This window comes from Monodon monoceros, unplaced genomic scaffold, assembly GCF_005190385.1.
Source record: "Monodon monoceros isolate NGI ecotype Baffin Bay Population unplaced genomic scaffold, NGI_Narwhal_1 Super_Scaffold_11, whole genome shotgun sequence".
Taxonomy (NCBI): domain Eukaryota; kingdom Metazoa; phylum Chordata; class Mammalia; order Artiodactyla; family Monodontidae; genus Monodon; species Monodon monoceros.
The window spans coordinates 1,985,959-2,006,624 of record NW_021703767.1 but is presented as its reverse complement, the minus strand read 5'-3'; the positions used below and the strand labels follow the sequence as shown (position 1 = coordinate 2,006,624).

General features: G+C 47.4%; 1 protein-coding gene across 9 annotated transcripts in view; it reads left to right on the top strand.

The window, feature by feature from the left end:
* TRAPPC10 (trafficking protein particle complex 10) overlaps positions 1-20,666 on the top strand; it is a 91,035-nt gene that overhangs the window by 44,519 nt on the left and 25,850 nt on the right. For 5 of the 9 annotated variants that reach the window (XR_003792276.1, XR_003792275.1, XM_029213834.1 and 2 more), the window contains 9 exons: positions 1,100-1,295; positions 3,463-3,574; positions 6,037-6,284; positions 14,162-14,308; positions 14,915-15,029; positions 16,018-16,094; positions 16,876-16,967; positions 19,263-19,403; positions 19,697-19,809. Coding sequence is in view for 7 of the 9 variants with exons in the window: in XM_029213834.1 (XP_029069667.1) it covers positions 1,100-1,295; positions 3,463-3,574; positions 6,037-6,284; positions 14,162-14,308; positions 14,915-15,029; positions 16,018-16,094; positions 16,876-16,967; positions 19,263-19,403; positions 19,697-19,809 (1,241 nt within the window). In the remaining 2 variants the exon portion in view is untranslated. The other 4 variants (XM_029213837.1, XM_029213839.1, XM_029213840.1 and 1 more) reach the window with 4 other exon arrangements.

The window sequence follows — 20,666 nt, the reverse complement described above, 5'->3', positions numbered from 1 at the left end:
TCCTCCCTCCAAGAGGTATGATGGAGCTCAGAGAAAATGAAACTTAGAATCTGTTCATTTTGCTACTTGCTGGTAGTTCAGGTAAAATATTTACAGAGGAGGAATGTTGAAACTCATAGCATCAATATTTAAAAGTTATTTGTGAGTTCAGATTTATTCATCTTTCTGAATTATTGTTATCAAGGATAAAGAAAGTTACCTTTTCCAATCTTTCGGATGAATGTGCTGCCTTTTCCAAATCCATTGGAAACACTTGTAATTTTATGCCTTTGATATTTTTACACCATGCATACAAAGTCTTTTTGTAGTGAAATTGTATTATACCTACAAGTCAAGCAATATCTTTCTAAGCCTTTATTTATCAAGTATTTATTAACGCTGCTCTCGAGGCGCTCACAGTCTGGTGGGAGAAACAGACCAGGAAAGAGAGGAGGCGTTTCCAGGGCGCACTGACTGCTGTGGTCGTGGAATCGCAGTGGGTCCAAGCGCAGAGCAGCGAGGGCGGGGCTGGGGGAGAGGTTCAGTGAGGGTGTGTCGGCTGAGCTAGGCTGTGCGGGGAAGGTGCTGGGTAAAAAGATGGGAGAGCATGAGAAGCTGAGTGGGCTTGAGCTGGAGATAGTAGGAACCAAAGCTGGACAGCTGGGTTGGTCCGTGTTGTCATGGGCCTCGTGTGCCATGTGAAAGCATCTAAATTTTAGTCTGTCAGTTGCAAGGAACCAAAAGGTTTTTGAAGGGGGCAGGGCAAATGGGGTTTGGGAACTGAGTGAGATACGATCAGCTTATTTTCCAGAGAGCCCTGGGGACAGGATCTAAGACTCAAGACTCATCGTAAATCCCTCTCCCCCTTTCCAGTCCATTCTACAGCAGCACTCTTGAGAACAGCATTGACTGCTCATGTGGCATTAGATCAGTTCACGATGAAGCCTTTTCCCGATCTGATTTCTCACCACCTGCGTAATGTTTTCTACCCATTAAAGAAGGAAGGAAGGAAGGGGAGGGAGGATGCCAACCTGCGCCCCAGGAAAGTGGTAGTCGGGGGTGGGGGGCAGCGGTTCTGTGCTTGCGGTGGTTTCTCCACAGTCCGTTCATCTCTCCACAGGTGTGTCGTGCTCTCCGACCCCTTGAAGGACTCCTCCCGAACTCAGGAATCCTGGAATGCTTTCCTGACCAAACTCAGGACATTGCTTCTTATGTCTTTTACCAAAAACCTAGGCAAGTTTGAGGATGACATGAGAACCTTGAGGGAGAAGAGGACTGAGCCAGGCTGGAGCTTCTGTGACTATTTCATGGTGCAGGTACTTGGCTGATTATATAGAACTCGGCTGTTTCCTTCTTCTCTCGTTCTCTTTCATTCTTTATGAATAAGGCAGCTCTCTTGGTAATTCATATTGACATAGTTTTTAAAACCAAAAGACAATACGGTAGGTAACAAATGATGCTTCATTCTCTTGGCTTCTTAAGCAGAGGATCAGAGATGATCTGCTGAGTAATCATTCTGTCAGCTGCCCTGCTGCTTCAGAGCTTGGCATCTAGCCTTTTATGAAATGGCCTTGTTCTCAGAGTCCTTCTGGTTTTGTTAGTGTCTCGGGCCTCCTGGGGTGTCTACCGTGGACATGGCTTAGGCAGAGGACTCCCAGCAGTCGTGATGATTCTGATGATAAAGACGTCCACTCCGTGCCTGGTGCTGTGATTAAATTATGACTTCCCAAGAACGTTTCCTCTGTAGTTTTGTTTTATAACCTTGGGTTCCAATAAAAGATTGTCTTAAGCTGGTTTCTTTACTCTAGTTTACAGAAGTATGGTCTGTAATCAACTCTCTCTTTTTTAAAAAAAAATATTTATTATTACTATTTTTTTTGGCTGCGTTGGGTGTTTGTTGCTGTGTGCGGGCTTTCTCTAGTTGTGTCGAGCAGGGGCTGTTCTTAGTTGTGGTGCACGGGCTTCTCATTGTGGTGGTTTCTCTTGTTGTGGAGCATGGGCCCTAGGTGCGCGGGCTTCAGTAGTTGTGGCTCGTGGGCTCAGTAGTTGTGGCTCGCGGGCTCTAGAGCACAGGCTCAGTAGTTGTGGCTCACAGGCTTAGTTGCTCCACGTCATGTGGGATCTTCCCAGACCAGGGATCGAACCCATGTCCCCTGCATTGGCAGGTGGATTCTTAAACACTGTGCCACCAGGGAAGTCCCAACTCTTTCTCTTTTAAGAAGAAAAGTCTTAAGAGAACAAAGCGATGTGTAATAGAGTAGTTTGGGGGAGGAGACCTTCTTAACACTGCGGAGTGATAAGAATGTTGCTCTTAGGGTTCCTTGTTCTTGTTCACCATGTTTTGACTGAAAAAGTGTAATTTTCATATTTAAACATCACTTGTATATTAATCACTGAAGAAATAATGCATTTTGAATAAATAAAAGACCAATTCTCATTAGAAATTTTGAAGTTTATCTCTTATTCTGATGCTTCTGTCTTAGTGGTATTTGGATGATTTTGGTCACTTAAGGGAATTTGAATGTGTTCATAATTCCCTGTATGATTGACCAATGACAGATCTTTCAGATTTCCCTGTCTCTTTACCCTTCAAGCTTATTAAACTTATTTTTTAAGAGTAACAAACCAGGGAAGAGGGAGTCTAAATGAACCCAGTGGTGCTGGTTTAGAATCAGTGTGAACCCATGGTTGGATGGCTGCTGGCTAGATAGATTCACAAATACAGAGGTGTGTGTAGGTGAGGGTTAATACATATACGTATATTTCCTTGCTCTCTCCTCTGATGGGGCCTAGAAAAAAATGACACCTCAGTAGCAATGAACACACTCAGTGCCAAGATCTTGGTTTCTAAACTTCATTCTCCAATAAAAGGTGCCAGGGCTCCTGTGGAAGTGGTTGATTCCAGGGCTGGGGTGGGGAAAATACAGTATCGTGTAGAACCAGAAAGTTAAGAGGTGCACAAGGGAGGTGGAGGTCTGTCAGCAGAGGGTATGCACCACCTCCAGGAGCCCCCTCAGCGGCCAAAGTGGGAGCAGTTTGTGCAGCAGAATAAGTACTAACAGACTTGGGTTTCAGCCTGGGGGGTACAATTCATGTCCATGAGTCTATATAGATATAAATAAATAGGTAATTGGAGGAGAAGATTCTGCTCCTCCGTACAGCAGAATTCTCCTGAAAAAGTGTGTGTCTGGGGGCAAGGGAAATACGGAGGACGAGAGGCTGACCAGTCAGGCCCAGTCTGCTGGTGGGTCATGCAGAGACTCCGGGGATCATGTTGGTCGTTCCCTGCTTCTCTCTGGTCTTCTCTCTGTGTGTGCATAAATGTTGACATGTGTGGTCATTAAATTGATCTTTTCTTGGTATAGCACAAGCGTTATTCATTATGCTGCATGCTTTTCTCTGTTGTAATCTTTCATAGCTGCTTGTTTCAAAACACTGATTTATATTTTTGCTTTTGTTTTTTAACTTTTTTTGGGTAAATAGGAGGAACTTGCCTTTGTTTTTGAGATGCTACAGCAGTTTGAAGATGCCCTGGTGCAGTACGATGAACTGGACGCTCTGTTTTCTCAGTATGTTGTCAACTTTGGTGCTGGGGGTGAGTAATGAAGTTTTAGAAACAAATTCTTTTCTCAACATAGCTTTCCCCACTTCTGAATAGTATGGAAGCTGCTGTTTATTTACCTAATGATTAAAACATCTTTTGTTGTTGTTTTTTTTAAAACATTGTATACAGTATATTCCCATGGTTCCTATAGGAAATGAAATGAGAATTAAGAATTAGTCACTTACACTTGTAGAAGAATCTTGAGGAATGAAAGTGTCTAAGAAGTTGCTTTTTAGGTATGAAGTGTCATTTCTACAACCTACAGCTGGTTAGTGATGCTTCTGATTCTGTGCCTCCTTGCTAGCATGAGAGTGGGAATCTTTTTCTTCTGTTGAGAGCTTGTCTTTGTAATATGTGAGAGTTCATCACAGTGAGTCCTACACGACACCATTGTAAAGGGTGTTCATCTTTCTTTTAAACTTTTAAATGATGTCTTAAAGTCTTCTAAAAATACAAAACTAGCACAGTGACCCATATACAAAGAAAACGTTTTTAATTGTGCTCACCGTTCTTTGCTTGATATTTATTTTGAAGGAAACGGCATCATATTATCATGACCTTTGTCTGTAGCTTGTTGTTCTTACTAACAGTCCATCACAGGCATCTCTTCAAGCTAACAGATCAGGTTCTAAGTTATCTCTGATAAGAGCTGCAGAGTGCTTCATGGTGTGGATTCGTTAGACTTTATTCAGCCCACTGGTGTTGGACATTTGGGTTGTTTCCGCTCTTGCTACCACAAGCAGTGCTGTGATAGACATCTTTGTTGGGGCTTCTTTTGAGAACCCTTGTCACAGTGTCTGAAGAAAGGCATGATTCCAAGGAGCGACCGTAGTGTCTGCTAGGAGACCTGTAGGAAGTGAGGTGCTGGGATAGTCAGCGTGGGCTGTGGGCACCGCCCTTGTTCTGGGAGTGATGAAATGTCACCCATTGAGTCCCACTCCAAAACAGTTTTTATGCAGTTCAGGTTTGGATCTCCTTACTTTGCTGAGACACAAACATAAGCATATAACCAAAGCAAAGTATTCACCAATTAAGTTTTAAACATTTAGAAGAGGTAAAATTCCATTTCTTATATCTTACATTTCCATATGATACATATATATATCTCAGATAGCTCACATGTTTCTTGCATTATGTTTTACATAATTTCTTTGTTCTCTCAGTTTTAAAATAAACCTGGGGCAATTTAAAACCAAAAGTAAGCCTGGACCAACTTTAGCAGCTAAATAATATTGTTCATTTTTGTTCATTCATACAACAGATACTTCTGAGAGCCCACTCTGCGCCAGGCCCTGTTCTAAACAGTAGGGAACAAAACAAAATTCCTTCTTTTATGGAGTTTACTTGAAGGGGAAACAGAAACAGAAAAACCAAAGTGTGACTTGAAGTCAGGTAGTGAGACTAGTGAGTGTGGCCTGCAGGAGAGGACACAGGTGCAGGGGCAGGTGACGGTAGGTGCCGTTTAGTGCTACACAGATGGCCTGGGAGGCTCTCCGAGGAGAGGCCTGACTGAAATGTGGGGGGAGCCAGGAGAGTGCTGGGGATGGGGGCCCCGGCAGAGGGACCTGCTGGGGAGGGGACCCTGATGGGTGGGGGACACCTCACTTAGTGGGCACTGAATCAGCTGAGTCTAAGTTCAGATCAGTAAAGGATGCTCTGCTGTATTTGGCACGTCAGACATATGGTAACGTAAGTGTGCCAGTGTTGAGTCACTTCCTGAAGAGAACGTAGAATTAGGTGGCTGTGACACCTCTCTTTTGGAGTGAGAAGGGTAGATTAAAAAAATTTTCATAAAGATTGAGTGACTTGTTATTGTAGATTCTTATATTTATTTTAAGATCACATTTGAGTCTTAGGGCTGTAAGTTAAAATCGAGGAGTCTTATTGGAAATTTTTGACAGTTAAAGAATTTTTCTCCTCTGCTTCCTGCCACTACATCTTCCTTGTGCCTGCCGTCCCTTCCTGTAGGAGCGTGACTCAGGTATTGACATGGTTGAGTTGAGACAGGCGTGAGGCTTAAATAAGTCAGGAAAAGTGCGGAAATGAAGGAAGATGAGCCGCACAGCACATTCAGCATGCTCCCGCCCGGGCCTCGCCCCTCCTCCTGGGGCCGGCTGACTGCAGAGCCTGAGGTGTCCCTGACCCTCAGCCTGGCCGCCTCTGATTGCATCCTGACCTGCTCAGGACCTTCTGGGCCTGGTACGGCCTTGTGCCCCGTGGCCGACGTCCTGCCCCCAGTGCTCATCACTCGGTGCCAGGTACCCAGTGGGTGTCCTTGCGGTCACCACCCTGTCCTGCATCCCTAGACAGGGTCCCCGCAGACAGAGGGGTGGGCCGGCGCTTCGGGCCTATCCAGTAGCTGAGCCGTCTGCCGGTCCACTAGGGCTCACGGTCCTGCACAGTGAGGTGGAGGAATCTGCAGTCAGCGCCTTTCACGATGTGTGTTTGTTTAGATGGTGCCAACTGGCTGACTTTTTTCTGCCAGCCGGTGAAGAGCTGGAATGGATTGATCCTCCGAAAGCCCATAGATATGGAGAAGCGCGGATTGATACAGAGGCAAGAAGCCACCCTGTTAGATCTGCGCAGTTACCTGTTCTCTCGCCAGTGCACCCTGCTCCTCTTCCTGCAGAGGCCGTGGGAGGTGGCTCAGCGCGCCCTAGAGCTGCTGCACGGCTGTGTGCAGGAGCTGAAGCTCTTGGAAGTGAGTGGTCTCTTTTCCCCGTTTACCCGCTTCCTGACTGTTGGCGTAGAAAACGCGGAACCTTCCATCCCAGGCATTGAACTGTATGTGCTTAGGAAAGAGTTTTCTTTTTGTGAATGTCCTTAATTTTTACTATATTATTTGCATACTTACCCTTTACACTGATTAATTAATTGCTCGAAAATGTAATTTCTGCTCTCAACACGGTGGAGCTCACTCACGTTGGCCCAAAGCGAGCCTCTTAGATCACTTTCTTTTTAAGGTAACTTTGGCTTATTCTGTGGGAGCTGGTCTTCACCGATAAAGATTAATACATGAACCTGGTGGACACACAGAATTAGGTTTTGTAGGTAGGCCTTTGTTTTATTTCAGAACTGTCTTTGCAGATACATGACTTTGCCCATGAGCACGCCGGTAACAATGTGAGTGATACACAGCAAGCTGTGCCACATTAGTTAGTAGCACGAAGTTTAATGGAGGTACGTCATGAGTACGTGTGTGCATGTGTGTATGAAAGAAACCAGTTAGCGACGCTTTAAGTTGTTTATTTATAGTGAAATATTTGTCTTTATAGACTGATATCCCCCAGGGCTACTGAACTCTTTTCTTGCCATAGCATCATAAACATTTTAGTGAGGTAAGGGAACTTTAATGACTGTCCAGTATGAGGGTTCTCACCTTTTTTGTTTCAGTGACCTCTTTACACGGAAAAATGCACATATGCACATACAAAATGTTACATATAATTTCAGAGGATTCATAGACACCCCCATTCCCTGGTAAAGAACTAAGTGGATGGTCTAATTCCATTTTATAAATGAGGAAAGTGGGTCTGGAAGTGGTTAGATGACTTATAAGTAACATAGCTAGGCAGAGAATCAAATCCTCCAAGCCAGGCTACTGTCCTTTCTGTCGTGCTCCACACCAGGGCTCGCAGGGGCACAGTTACAGAAGACCCAGGGTAACCGGCGCTAGGGATGGTTTTCATATTATAGTAATTTCTGTTTTGTGTTCCCTAGAAAACTAAATAACAGGCTCAACACTTAGTGTGAAATGACCTTAAGAGATCTACACATTTTTTTTTAAAACCCAAATGAAGAGAAACTGTTTTAGTTAATTTCTAAAGAAGAGATGCCTAGCCTAGCTGAGTCACAAACTTGAGAATTTAAGACTTTTTATCAAATTATTTTTTTTCTTTGGACATCTAATCAAGTGTATGAGGAAAAATAACACTTTCAACCTTGAGATGATATTCTTGTGGCTGCCTGTCACTGAGTAGATTTCGATAATCTGCTTTGGCTACTCCTATGTAGCTGTACAGACTGGGGTGGGCGGGGGCTTTGCTTCATCAATGGGGCAGGGCCGCCTGTGTTCATGGGTGCCTACAGAGTTTAGTGACTTAGAGATTTTGTCTTGTTACTGGATTGGGGAAAAACATGGGATGTGTATTAGAGTCCAAGCAGTTCAGCCGTGGCGCTTTCAAATTGGGGTCACCCCAGGAGGGACTTTTAGGACGTGCACAGGTGGGGGGCAGGTGTGGGAAACCATGGACAGTGGTCGGAGCCAGCCTCTTCAGTGCTGGGCCCAGCCGGTCACAAACTCTCTTTTTTAAATTCTTTTTCTTGCCTTAGACGGTTGACTAGTCAGTCAACTGCCAGGCTGCAGAGAGACGAGGGAGCACCGGGGGGCCTCTGGCTCTGCAGCAAGGAGGAGGGTGCCGCCCACACTTCTTTCGCCTCCCCTCTAGGCCTTCTGGAAGCTGGAAGGCAGGGCGCCCGGGGAGGGGGTACACTCAGTTCCCAGGCAGGCGGCCGGGACAGCCAGTGTGGAGCGGATGCTACTAGCATCTTTGCCTGCCGCGTGTGGGGACAGTGTCCTACTCACTTGCCGTGCAATGGGTCCCCTGGCTTGGCCTGTGTCCCGAGTTCTGTAGAAGTCGCTGGAATGGGTCAGTTTTCACCCTCTTGGCTGGAAAGAGAACCGAGTGAGTGGTGGCGGGCGGCGTGAGCGGGGCGGGGGCAGCGGCTGGGACGCCTGTCGTCCAGGGCGGCTGCTGCCGTCCCGGGTGCTCCCTGCAGATCCCGTCCCGGCTGGCGCTCTTCCCTTTCCTCGCTCCCTGCGTGAAGGCTCTCCCCCTCTCTTGGTGCTTGTCTGCTTCTGCTGCAGGGCGAGCAGGGTGCTGAAGTTGGGGAGGGAGCCACACTGTGGTCCCCGAGGATACGACTTCCCGTTCTCTGTCCCCCTTGTGCTGTGTGACCGTGCCCCGCTTGGTGTCCCCTGGTGTCAGGGCAGCAGACGGGGCAGCCGGGCCCGTCGAGGTGCCTCCTCAGCCACCATCGCTGGTCCCGGCAGGCGCCTGGCATGCCCCGGGCGTGGCGCTCCCGTGGGGCCGCCTGTCCTGTCTGCTGTGCTTCAGAGGTGCCTTCCGCTCTCGCCCCAAGCTTGGCTCCTGTCCCGAGTCAGGCACCCTTTGTGAGGGGCAAGCTGCAGGGCGACAGTGCAGCTCGGAGGCCAGCAGCGTGGGCCCCAAGCAGCCCGCTTGCATGGGATGCCCCCCGCCTTCCCGCTCGGCCCTGCGGATGGGCGCCCAGCAGTGGCTGCCTGTGGTTCGGGGACCCACGAGGTGACGCGAGTTCAGGGCGGTCAGCCTGTTGTCATCCTTCAGGCAAGTGAGGACGCTCCTTACTGGCGTCTTCTTGGCTCTTTCTTTCAAAAGATGACACTGCAGAGGGCACGCAGAGCTTCACACACAGAATTCTTCTCTCAACTTTCTCAACTGAGATTCTTTGTCTAGGTAGTGTGGGGGCGGGGGGTTGTTACATCTTAAGCTTTGCAGTTGGCAGTTAACCCGAAAAGTTTATTCTTAGAGTTTCTTCAAATTTTTACGGAAACAATGAAAATTCAAGACTCAGAATTGTTTACTTTTTCTGTACATTTGATGGTACCCTCAAAACTAGACTCATTTCCTATGTCTGGCTAGCTTTCTGGTGATTATTTTTCACAGTCACGTCCACGGCCAGAGGCCGGCATGGAGCCTTGGGTTCTGCTGCACAGGGCCGGGCAGAGCCACGCGGGCACATAGGCCAGGGCGTCAGGCAACGCGCAGGCTGAGCCGGTACGTGGTTCTTCTAGGGTTAGGCTACGGTTGTTCATCCTTTTAAAGCCAAAAGCCTAAGTATTGCAGCCGTCTTGTGTGTTTCTCGTTGTAACATTCCTTCTGCAGAAAATGCTGTGTGTGTTTGCTCTTGTGGCTTGTAAGGCATGCCCTGGGAACCCCCTGGTTGGCTTATCAGTTGATTTAAAGTATCTTCTCTGAGTAGGAGGCACTGTGGTGGCCAGATGCCAGCTCTGGGGTGGGGCCTGGATTCACACCCCAGGGGTGCTACCTAAGGCCTGGGACCAGCTCCCCGATTGCAAATGTGTGAACGTGGAAATTGTACCTACCCCGTACAGCTGCTGGGGTCAAGGAGTAACACCTGGAAAGTTATGTCAGTTCTGTGTGAGCTCCAGTGACTCCATTACAGAGTATTTCTTTTTGTCTGCAACGTTTAAAAGATTTCGCCCCGCTTTACCAAAAGTTGAGTATATTCTCTGTATAAATTTGGAAAATACAGACAGATATACAGAAGAAAAGGTCATTGCTTATTCTAAAGCAAGAGGTTCCCTTTTTGGTCTGTGGCCTTTCTGTCTGGAGAAGAGCTGCTGTTTATTTAATTGGTCCTGTTTCGGACATTTGGATTGTTCAGCAGTGTCTGCAGTTGCAGGAGTGTGTATCCTTGTATGGCATCTTTATGCAGTGCATTCATACAAGTAGAATGGCCAGTTCAAGGATGCATGTGTCTTTAATGCTTTTAGTGTACATCGCCAAATTGCCTTCCAGAAAGATCTTCCCATTTTTAGTTACAGTAGCAGTGCTGTTTTCCTGCATCTATGGTAAGAAAGAAAGAAACTTGTGTGTATATTTCAATCTTTACCAGATTGGTAAACGAGAACAATATAAGGAAGATATTCTCTAGAAGGCCGTTTTATTTTTGTTACAATGACTGCCCAGAGGATTTCTGTTTTGATGTGTTCGCCTCAGTACTGACTTATCTTTTATGAGCTTAGGTTCTCATTATGTTCACAGACAGGGCAGGCCAAGGGGGATCGGGACTCTTCAGGACCTAGAGACACAGGCCAGTGCCGGGCGTGAGAGGCCACTGGCCCAGCTGGCATTGCTGTTCCAAGGTTCAGGCCCCGCAGGGGACAAAAGCAGAGGTGTAGCCGAGGGGCGGGCCTCGGGGTCGTCGAGTACTTGCTGTGTACCAGACACTCTGCCGGGCTCCTCCCCACGTGGATAGGTGGGGTCCTCGTGGGACCTGGAGCCCTGAGCACCTGAACCGGGAGAGCAGCGGGAGCCGACAGGAGGAGGTAGCGGCCCAAGGTGTCAGCACCGGTGAGAGCCAGTGGTTCGCAGGAACGGGGAAAGCATTCGAGGAGGAACTGCCCAGTTCCATTCAAGAAACAGTTGCTTACCTGCTGGGCACTGTGGTAAACACAGTGGTGGGGGGAGGGCCCGCAAATGCGGAAGAAATGGGTCCCACCCACCCTCAAGAAACCCACATCGGGGCGCGTGGGGCCAGCAGGTGAGCAGACCGTCAGAGCCCGGGGCTGCCAGGCAGTGAGAGCAGAATGTTTGGAGGTGGCGGGGTGTCAAGCAGGGAGGGGCAGCTTGCGTGAGCGTGTCGGCAGCGCCTAACGTGTGCCAGGGAAGGTCTGCAGAGGTGGTCTCGTGTGAGCTAGGTTTTAAAAGATTCATTCATTCAGCAGTTATTCGTTGAGCACCTGTTTTGTGCCAAGCAAGCATTTATTCTAGGTACCGTGTTTTTAGCAGAGAGCGAGACAGACCAACCCCTGCCCTGTGGAGGAGCTTTGGTTTTCACGGGCTGAGTCAGGATCCACCAGGTGGACATGGCTTGGGTGGCAGGTGCAGAGAGAGTAGAGTGCGTTTCAGGCAGAGAATATTCACTGTTACTTAAAGAACTCTAAAGGAGCTTAGTCTTGCTAGAACTTAAGGGGTGAGCCAGGGCTTGGAGGTGAGGCTCCAGAGGTACTGGAAGCCAGGTTTTGAAAGTGTACGTCATCTGGAGGGTTGGATTTTATTCTGTAGCTATTGGGAAGCCGTTGCTGGGTTTGAAGCCGGGGTGCGTTCAAGGTGTTAGAACCTGGAGGTGGAGGCGGAGAGAAGCGAAGGGCTAGGAGGAGGCGTGGAGAAGAGTCTGAGGGGAAGCTGAGGCCTGAGCCCAGGCGCTGGGGTAGAGCCTGGGTATATGAGGTGAAACTCACTCAGTGAATACACGGTTACGAGTCAGCCGAGTCTCACGCCAGCCACGAGTGATTATTATTCTATGAAAGATAAAACAACAAAGCTTCTTCTGCAAGATAATATGGGAGAGCATCTTTACATGCTTCAGGTTACCAGGTGTTTCTGAAACAGGACAGAAAGGCACTGGCCAGGAAGGAAGTGCATGGAAATCAGAGCTTCTCTTCATCAGTCAGCACCACAGAGGGGGTGATGGGGCCGCAAGCTGTGCGGTCAGGAAGGGCTCTTGCCCAGGATATGGGAAGAGCTCCTGCAGATCAGCTTAAAAGACTGACGAATAGAAAATAGGCAAATGAAGCTATCCAGATGGCCAGCAGGCATATGAAAAGGTGCCCCATCTCATTAATTATAGTGAAATGCAAACTTCCACCACAGTGAAGCCCCCCCCAGTGGCTGAAGTGGAAAGACCTGACAAGTGTTGGTGACGGGGGAGGAGCTGGAACTCCCTCCTTGACGAGGAGACTGGGAGTTGGCGCCACGACTTTGGAAAACGGTTTGGCGGTGTCTGCTGGAGCCAAACCTGTGCGTGCCCTGTGAGCCGGCAGTCTCCCCCCAGGTCTGCACGGAGGGTGTTCACAGGTGTCCAGGAGACAGTGCCGGGATGCTCGTGGTGGCATCGTTCGTGACTGCTAGAACCGGAAATAACCCAAATGTCCATCACGTACGAGGGAAACGGTGACTGCCGTCTGTTCAGACAGCAGACTGGCGTCTGGCAGTGGGAACAAATGAACCCAGAGTCTCATGAACGTAAAGTTTAGCTGGAGCAGTCAGACACCGAAGAATACCTACCTGTTGATTTCATGTACAGGTGCAAGAGGAAGCACAGATGTTGTGTCAGGAAGCGTGTGGCGGCCGCGGCCCTCCAACGGGGCGGCCCCGTCAGTGTTCACGTTAGGACGCTGGGTTTTTCGGTATTTGGGTTATATTTAAAAAGGTAGTTTTAGCAAAAGAGAATGAAAAGAATGCCTTTAATTGTATGCTTGGAAAATGGTAAAGCGGCTCTTGCCGTGACCAGTAACACTGATAGCAGAAGAAGAGAGAGGCTCGGAGAAAACTAAACGGTGCGTGATAAGGAATCAGTTTTGAAATGTCTGTGGTTCACAAAGGAAATTGTCCAGAGGGACCCGGAGCCCATGGAAAGGCGCCCACGCCCTTCCTGTTAGGGTGTGTGAGCTGTGAGACGCCCAGCGCGCCGCACGGCCAGGGCTTGGCCCTCACGCGGGGGCGGGGCTTGCTCTTTGCCAGGTGCAGGCAGCGTGGGTGCTGGGGTGGGCGGCCTTCCCAGGGACACGGGCTGCCGCTGTCTGTAGATGTGTGGCTCCTGGGTGAGAACCTTGTGGGCTGTGGGCACCCCTCGTGTGTTTGTTGGAGTGCGTGCGCCCACCTTGGCTGCACGCCCTGCGGAGCTCGCCCAGTTTGATTGCGGGGAGGCACGTGCTCTGTCCAGGGTCCCCGAGCTGCATCCTGCCAACCAGCTGTTTGTGCGTCCCTTTGAGGGTTCTCCACTCTGGGCAAGAGAGTCAGTTGTACCACTTGATGAAAGTTGCTTCTGGTCATGTAATATTTTTTTATACTGATTTTTTTCAAAGGATCTAAGCAGTTTGTCTCATTTTTCAAAGACTGGGCAATTTAGCGTTTATAGGAACATTTAATAGCATTCTCTGTTCTCTCCAGTTGGTGCCACGTCCTTTTGTTTGTGTTCAGGGTGTGTGGAAGGAGTCCTTCTTACATAAGTCAGTCTCATGAGCTTATGCGGCTCTTCCCTCGCCACCTGATGTAGCAGCACCTCTTCCTTTCCCACTTTGAATAGGACTAATTAGCATGTCTCACCAAAGCTAGGACACCAGTTGTAAGACACCTCACGATATTAGTGCCACCAAGAGGACAGTCTCCTCCGCTGAGTGTGAGTGTTAAGATGCCCTTGACTGTGAGGCATCCCTATGTCAGAAACACTGAAACGTAGAAAAGGAGTCCATTTTAGAATCAATCACATACAGTAGATGCTTTTGAATTTCTGATAACATTTTATTGTATCTCTAAGCAACACTTAAAAATTAATAGCAGTTCCTAAATATCATCTAATATTTACTTAATATTTAGATTTCTAGCGTTGAACACGATCTTCTGAAATGTGATCAAGTGGTCATCTGAGGTCTTAGCTTCCCACCTTCACCTCATATGCTCTTTAAACTGAGAGGTGACCAGTGTTCAAACGTAGACTAAGTGAAGACAGTCGCCTTTTTGTAGGCTTCTTTTGTTAATAAGCTTTTAAAGTACATGATTGCAAGTTACATCCCTGCCAAGTCACTCAGTATCATCAGAAATATGACACCAAATAGTGTATTTGGACACAGATCGCTCCTTTCCTCCCGTAGGTGGCCTGCTCTACAGGTCCCGTTTCTCTTTCCTGTAGTTTTGCAGAGACTGGGTAGCTGCTTGGAGGGGCAAAGGAGGGTGAGCGGGCGCAAGTGCTTCCCCCAGCGCTCTCCTCACACGCCCGCGCCTGTGCCCCCAGGTCTCCGTGCCGCCCGGTGCCCTGGATTGCTGGGTGTTCCTGAGCTGCTTGGAGGTGCTGCAGAGGATAGAAGGGTGTTGCGACCGGGCACAGATAGACTCAAACATTGCCCACACTGTGGGTCTGTGGAGCTACGCCACAGAGAAGGTAACTGCCCCAGTGCCGATGTGGGCCTCAGCCGGGGCTCTGCCTGCGGGGCTGGGGGACGGAGTTAGCTGTTTGGAGAAGTGCTGCTCACCTGGTCCCTGCACAGGCAGCTCTGGCTACTTCAGGGTGCGTCTAGGAGCAGCGTGGATGCAGTCGTTCCCTGCCAGTATCGCTGTATCTGGCAGACATCAGGTGCTCGCTGCGCTCGTGCTAAAGGCAGGCTTCTGCTCCAGGAATGGGTGGGGGGACAAAGCAGGGTGAGCGTGCAGCCGTGTGCAGAAGTGCAGAAAATGACAGTAGTCTCGAGCGCGCTGCAGGAAGGCCTGCCGGGGGAGGGGTTGAGGTGGGGCAAGCTTGGGAGAGCGTGGGCGAACAGCACAGGCTGGGGGTGACCAGCGTCAGAGCCGCTCTGAGGATTATTACGTAGAAGGTTTGAGTTTGAAATGATCCCAGTAAGATATATTTTCATATCCAGATGAGAATCATTTGGATAGGAAAGCTAAATTTCTTCTAGTATTTAGATGGTTTTAACTTCATATTTAAATTTGTAAATTCTCTGCTGACTCTTACGGCAAATTAATTGAAATTTGGGGTTTATCTCAACAGCTAAAGTCCTTGGGCTATCTGTGTGGACTTGTGTCAGAACAGGGACCTAACTCAGAAGACCTCAACAGGACGGTTGATCTTTTGGCGGGCTTGGGAGCTGAACGGCCTGAAACAGGTACTTTTTGAGATGTCCCCGTACACGTGGTGGAAAGCAATGAGAATGTCGGCTGTAACTGGCACATATAATTTGGGTTCCGTGATATAATTACTCACCATTTGGGAAATTACACTCATTATTAGCTGACCAGATTAATACATAGGATATTTTAGCTTTTAATAGCATAAAAAAATGTCAGAAATAGTTTAAGAAATTGTGGGACTTGCCTGGTGGTCTGGTGGTTAGGACTTCGTGCTTCCACTGCAGGGGGCGTGGGTTCCATCCGTGGTCAGGGAACTGAGATCCCGCATGCCGGTGCGGTGTGGCCAAAGGAAAAAAAAAAAGAAAGAAATTGTAGCGATTCTTAAAAATGTGTCTGAGTTTCTTGTAGGCTTAAATGAGCTGATCATGCCTTTTTACAGACCACAGTGAAGTTTAAATGCACCAATCTTCCTCGGAATTAGAGATGATTATTCTTCTAATGATATGGCCAGACAAGTCCTTTCATTGAGTAAATTACCCCCTAGGTAATAAAGCACTTTGAAAGGAACGTTACTACTTCTTGTAGGTAGGAACACCGTGATGAGTATGATTTAGCAAAACTGTTGCTGAAGTAGAGCATACCTAATGGCCTGAGAGGCGTCTTTCTGGATTCAGTCAGTTTGTCAGGGAAGATGCGTTATGTGTATATTACACTGTTTCCACCTGAGACCACATCAAATATTTTGGAAGTAATTTAATTTATTGTAGTATTTGTAACACGTACTTAAAAAATTCTAGTCTCAATTAAAGATAAAAGTATTACTTGAAGGGTTTAGACTATTTCATGAGTATATTAATTAGACAAGAATGTAAGTAATAACGTAGTTTCAGTTGGAATGGGTGGTTTGTGATTTCCGTAAACATCAGACAAAGTCCTTTACCTGTGACATTTGAGGCGCAATGTAAACTCATGTGACTGGACATAATGAAGATGAATAAGGGCTCTTATTTCTTTCTGTTTAAGCCAACACTGCTCAGAGTCCGTATAAGAAACTCAAAGAAGCGTTATCATCAGTAGAAGCTTTTGAAAAACACTACTTAGTAAGTATCACAAACCTTCCCTGCCTACCCATGACAGAAAGCCCCTCTCTACTAGACTTTGCTGCTTTGTGACCTTTTGAGTTGGGAATGAGCTGGTATTTGGAACCTCCTTCTTGTTGGCCTTTGAAGTTTCTTTGGTACCCTAGGGAGTTGTGCATGAAACCTGGAATAGTTGGTTTATTAGTACCCATGGCACCATAATTAGGCATAAAAGCATCTTTGGATATTTATAATTTTGTTCACAATGGTATTGCTCATTCAGTAGAACAGAAATTGTAAGAAAGGATAGTGAATGGTTTTCTGTGTACAGAGGAACAATTTGAACCTGAACAGAGCTATTGTACTTGATTTTAAAGGACTTAAATTTGGGCAGTCTTAGAAAGCAGTGCAGTAGACAGTCGGTGGACCGCCTGCCTTCCCGAGTCACGGTTAATTCAACAGCATTTGATAGTGGTCTATAATACTGTCTCTGTCATCCAGAATGTGAGAAAAATATTAAAAATGTTACCCACAGATGGAAAATACTTGGAAAAAAATTATTCTGTGCCTGCTGAGTTCACGTTTCTTTTATTATTATGATTTATAGTTTATGTACAAGTTAATGACTTTGTATAAATCACTATTACATAAAAACTCAAATAACACAAAAAGAGATACAAAGTAAAAAATTATGTTATATTAATAAGGAAGTCTTTTGCTTCAGCCTTGGGTAAATAAATGTAGGATTTGTCTAGCATTAAATTTAAAGTACAGAATTATTTGGTTCTTTGCTTTTCCGCAGGACTTGTCCCATGCCACCATTGAAATGTATACGAGTATTGGGAGAATTCGATCCGCTAAGTTCGTTGGAAAGGATCTGGCGGAGTTTTACATGTAATTGATTTTGAACTTTTCTTTGAATTTCAGACATCTCACGTGTAGTAAGAGGTTTGTTATGTAGGAGCTAATATGAAGTGTACGTAACCTTGTAGAACAAAAAATGTGAACTGTTAACCAGTCATCATTTCTTAAGAAAATTTCTTTGAAAACCAGAGTGAGTTCAGCTTATTACCCTTAATAATTGTTACTGATCTTTGTGTTTCTTTCATTTAATTAATTTAATGAACTTATATGTAAATATTATATACATTGTAGATAATATATATACTGTTATATGTGATACATAGTATGTGTTCTATAGCATTTTCTCTAGTTGCTGTTAAATGCCTCCTCAGAGGATTGAAAGCCTCGATGTCAGTGACGTGAAGCACGTGATGTGTCAGGTCCGTGAGAGAGGGCTGAGCCTTGAGTGCTTGTGAGCTGGGGTGTGCAAACACTGAGCATTTCTAGTCTGGCTCCAGCTTTGGAGTGGATTCCAGAGAAAAGACTAAAAGCGTGGCATGTTTCTCACGTGTTTGATAAAGAACCCCTGCTGGCAGTGTAACTGCTAGTTCAAAGCACTGGGAAGAGATACAGATTATGAGGGAGAAGACGTTTACATTTTCTCAAAAGAAATGTGTGTTTGAAATGGTATCTTGAAATCTGTAGTTAGTCATTTCATTAGATGAAACAAGGAAGAATAATTTACTTTAACTGATTGCAGGGCTCTGAAGGGATTTGTAGATCATCTAAGTGACCTTCCTAGTGTTTCAGGTGTGATTGGAGCAGGGAGTCAGTTGCACAGCTGAGTAATGCTGGGGCTGGAGGTCGGCTCTCCTTAGTCTCCAGCTAGTGTATCTGATGACTAAATCAGTAGCCATGTCCTCAGGTGCTGTGAGCTGAGGCTTGGAGCTGCAGTGGGGTGATGCTGGCCTGCTAACTGGAGACTTGGGTCCTGGTTCTAGCTTGACCATGCACTAGCCAGGTGACCCTCGGCCTGGGTCTACGGCGACTGGATGACAAATGCCCTCCCTTCCAGCTCTACAGTGTAAGAATCTTTGGCTGGAGATAGTAACTGAAGAAGTATATAGAAGGTTCTGACCCCTTTAAAAAATGGGGGAGGACTTCCCTGGTGGCACAGTGGTTAAGAATCCGTCTGCCAATGCAGGGGACACGGGTTCGAGCCCTGGTCTGGGAAGATCCCACATGCCGCGGAGCAACTAAGCCCGTGCGCCACAACTACTGAGCCTGCGCTCTAGAGCCCGTGAGCCACAACTCCTGAAGCCTGCGCACCTAGAGCCCGTGCTCCACAACAAGAGAAGCCACCTCAATGAGAAGCCCGTGCACCGCAACGAAGAACAGCTCCTGCTCGCCGCAACTAGAGAAAGCCCACATGCAGCAACGAAGACCCAACGCAGCCAAAAATAAATTTATTTTTTTAATTAAAATAAAATAATGGGGAAGAGGACCATAAAAGTCTAGAGAAACCGACATATGTAACTGATAGGTTTAAAATTTATTTGAGAATTTGGGAACTCTCATTGCTTCAGAAGTAAGCCTGGGATGTTGTCCCAGCATGCTTAGAGAGCGAGTGCTTGTTTGGTGTTGGCCTTCGTCCCGTGAAGTCAGTAGCCCCAACCCTCTGGGAAAGGCCGGGGCATCCATGTTGTCACTGAAGCTTTGGCAAGCTCTCATTAATTGGGTTTTAAACTTTGTTATATTCTGAACGTCTTGAGGGTTTAAATTTGGGTGATAGGTGTTGATATTTAAATTCCTCATAGTTCTCTGTAAATCTTTGAAACCTGCTCAGCGCTTTTGCCTGAGTTTCCAACTTGAGTCAAGCTCCCCTGTCGGCTGGCCTGTATAGGCCACTCTGTGTTGGCCTGTCCTCAGCAGTTAGTGTGGCCCCGAGTCCAGGTTTCGAAGCTTCCTCCATAACTAGTTGTGTGCCTGTGGACAAAGCCTTCCGCTTTCTTCACGCTTGGTGTTCTTAGGTCAGCTTGAAATCGTGGATGATGCCCTCACGTTCTTATCTGGAGATTCAACTCTGAAGGCTCTCTGGCAGTGTAGGACGCCGGGCAAGCAGCGTGGGTGGGATTCTCAGCCTGAGCGCAGCTCTCAGGTCCGGTTAGGTGTTCCTGGTTTCTTGTTCTTTCTTATACGGAGGGTGGCCAGAGAAGGACTGTCTGCAGATGGCGCCGCTTCACGGTTGTGGGGTTGTCGGGGGTGGAGAGCGGGCCGTGAAGGTTATGTCTGAGTTTGTTGATTATCACGACCCATAATGAAAGCTTCTGTTTGTTGATTTGCAAGGAGGAAGAAGTCTCCCCAGAAGGCAGAAATCTATCTTCAGGGAGCCTTGAAGAATTACCTGGCTGAGGGCTGGGCACTGCCTATCACACACACAAGGAAGCAGCTAGCTGAATGTCAGAAACACCTTGGACAAATTGAAAAGTATCCTTTAAGTTGAATATGTTCATGAAGTAGGAGGATTGCTTTCTCTCTGTATGGCCCACCATTGAGCGTTTAAGGAGCACCTGATAACTAGGAGAGAAAAGCCTGCCTCAACACACGTACTGTGTTGGATAGAAGCTGGTGCCTAGTCAGCGTATCTGACCTCTGCTTGAGTTCCTAACACCCTAGAAAAAGGGGAACACCCGTCGGGATGCACCCTCTGGGGACTGGAGGGGCTGTGTGCGCAGTGCCCCAGCGCGTGGTCCTCTCAGGCCCCTTGACCCTGCACCCAGCTACCTTCAGACCAGCAGCCTCCTGGCCAGCGACCGGCACCTGACTGGGAACGAGCGGGAGTACTTCTGCAGAGAGATTCTCAGCTTCGCCAGCCAGCAGGCAGACAGCCCAGGTAAGGCTTGTTTTCAAACATTGCTATGAAAAATTTCAGATGTCGTAGAAAAGCGAACACGATAATACAGCGTGTGTACTCTATACTGACCACCTAGATTCAGCAGTTGTTAACATTTTGCCGTGTAGCAAACGTGTGTCTGTATCTTTCTTTTTTCTTTTTGCTGAACTTCAGAGCAGCTCCAGACCCTGGAACAGTGTAGCATCTTCTGAAAACAAAGGTGATCCCCTAACCACCCTGCCCACAGATGGACAAGGTTCTAAGTCGGGCTACCAAGTTAGCCCCTCTTCAGATCTCCCCCATTGTCTTGAAAAGTGTTTTTACAAATTATTTTATATTCAAAATAATTGGACCCTACTTGTCCAGTCAGGGGTCACACACTGCATTTGATTGTTGTATCTCAGTTCTCCTTTAGCTTAGAATAGTCTTTCCATCTTGTTTTCTTCCTCTTTTCCAGACACTGACCTTTTAAAATACAACAGCTTTATTGAGATAGGGTTCACAGCGTGCAGCATACGACTCTGTGGCTTTTGGTGTCATCACAGACATGTGTACCCGTCCCACAGTCAGTGTTAGAGCATTTTTATCACCTGAAAGAAACCCCACACTTATTTCCTCCCAACCTCCTCCTACCACCCCCCATCCCCCCAAGTCCCCGGGAACCACTGATCCACTTCCTATCCCGAGTCCCCAGTAACCGCTGATCCACTTCCTATCCCGAGTCCCCGGGAACCACTGATCCACTTTCTACCCCGAGTCCCCGGGAACCACTGATCCACTTCCTACCCCGAGTCCCCGGGAACCACTGACCCACTTCCTACCCCGAGTCCCCGGGAACCACTGATCCACTTCCTACC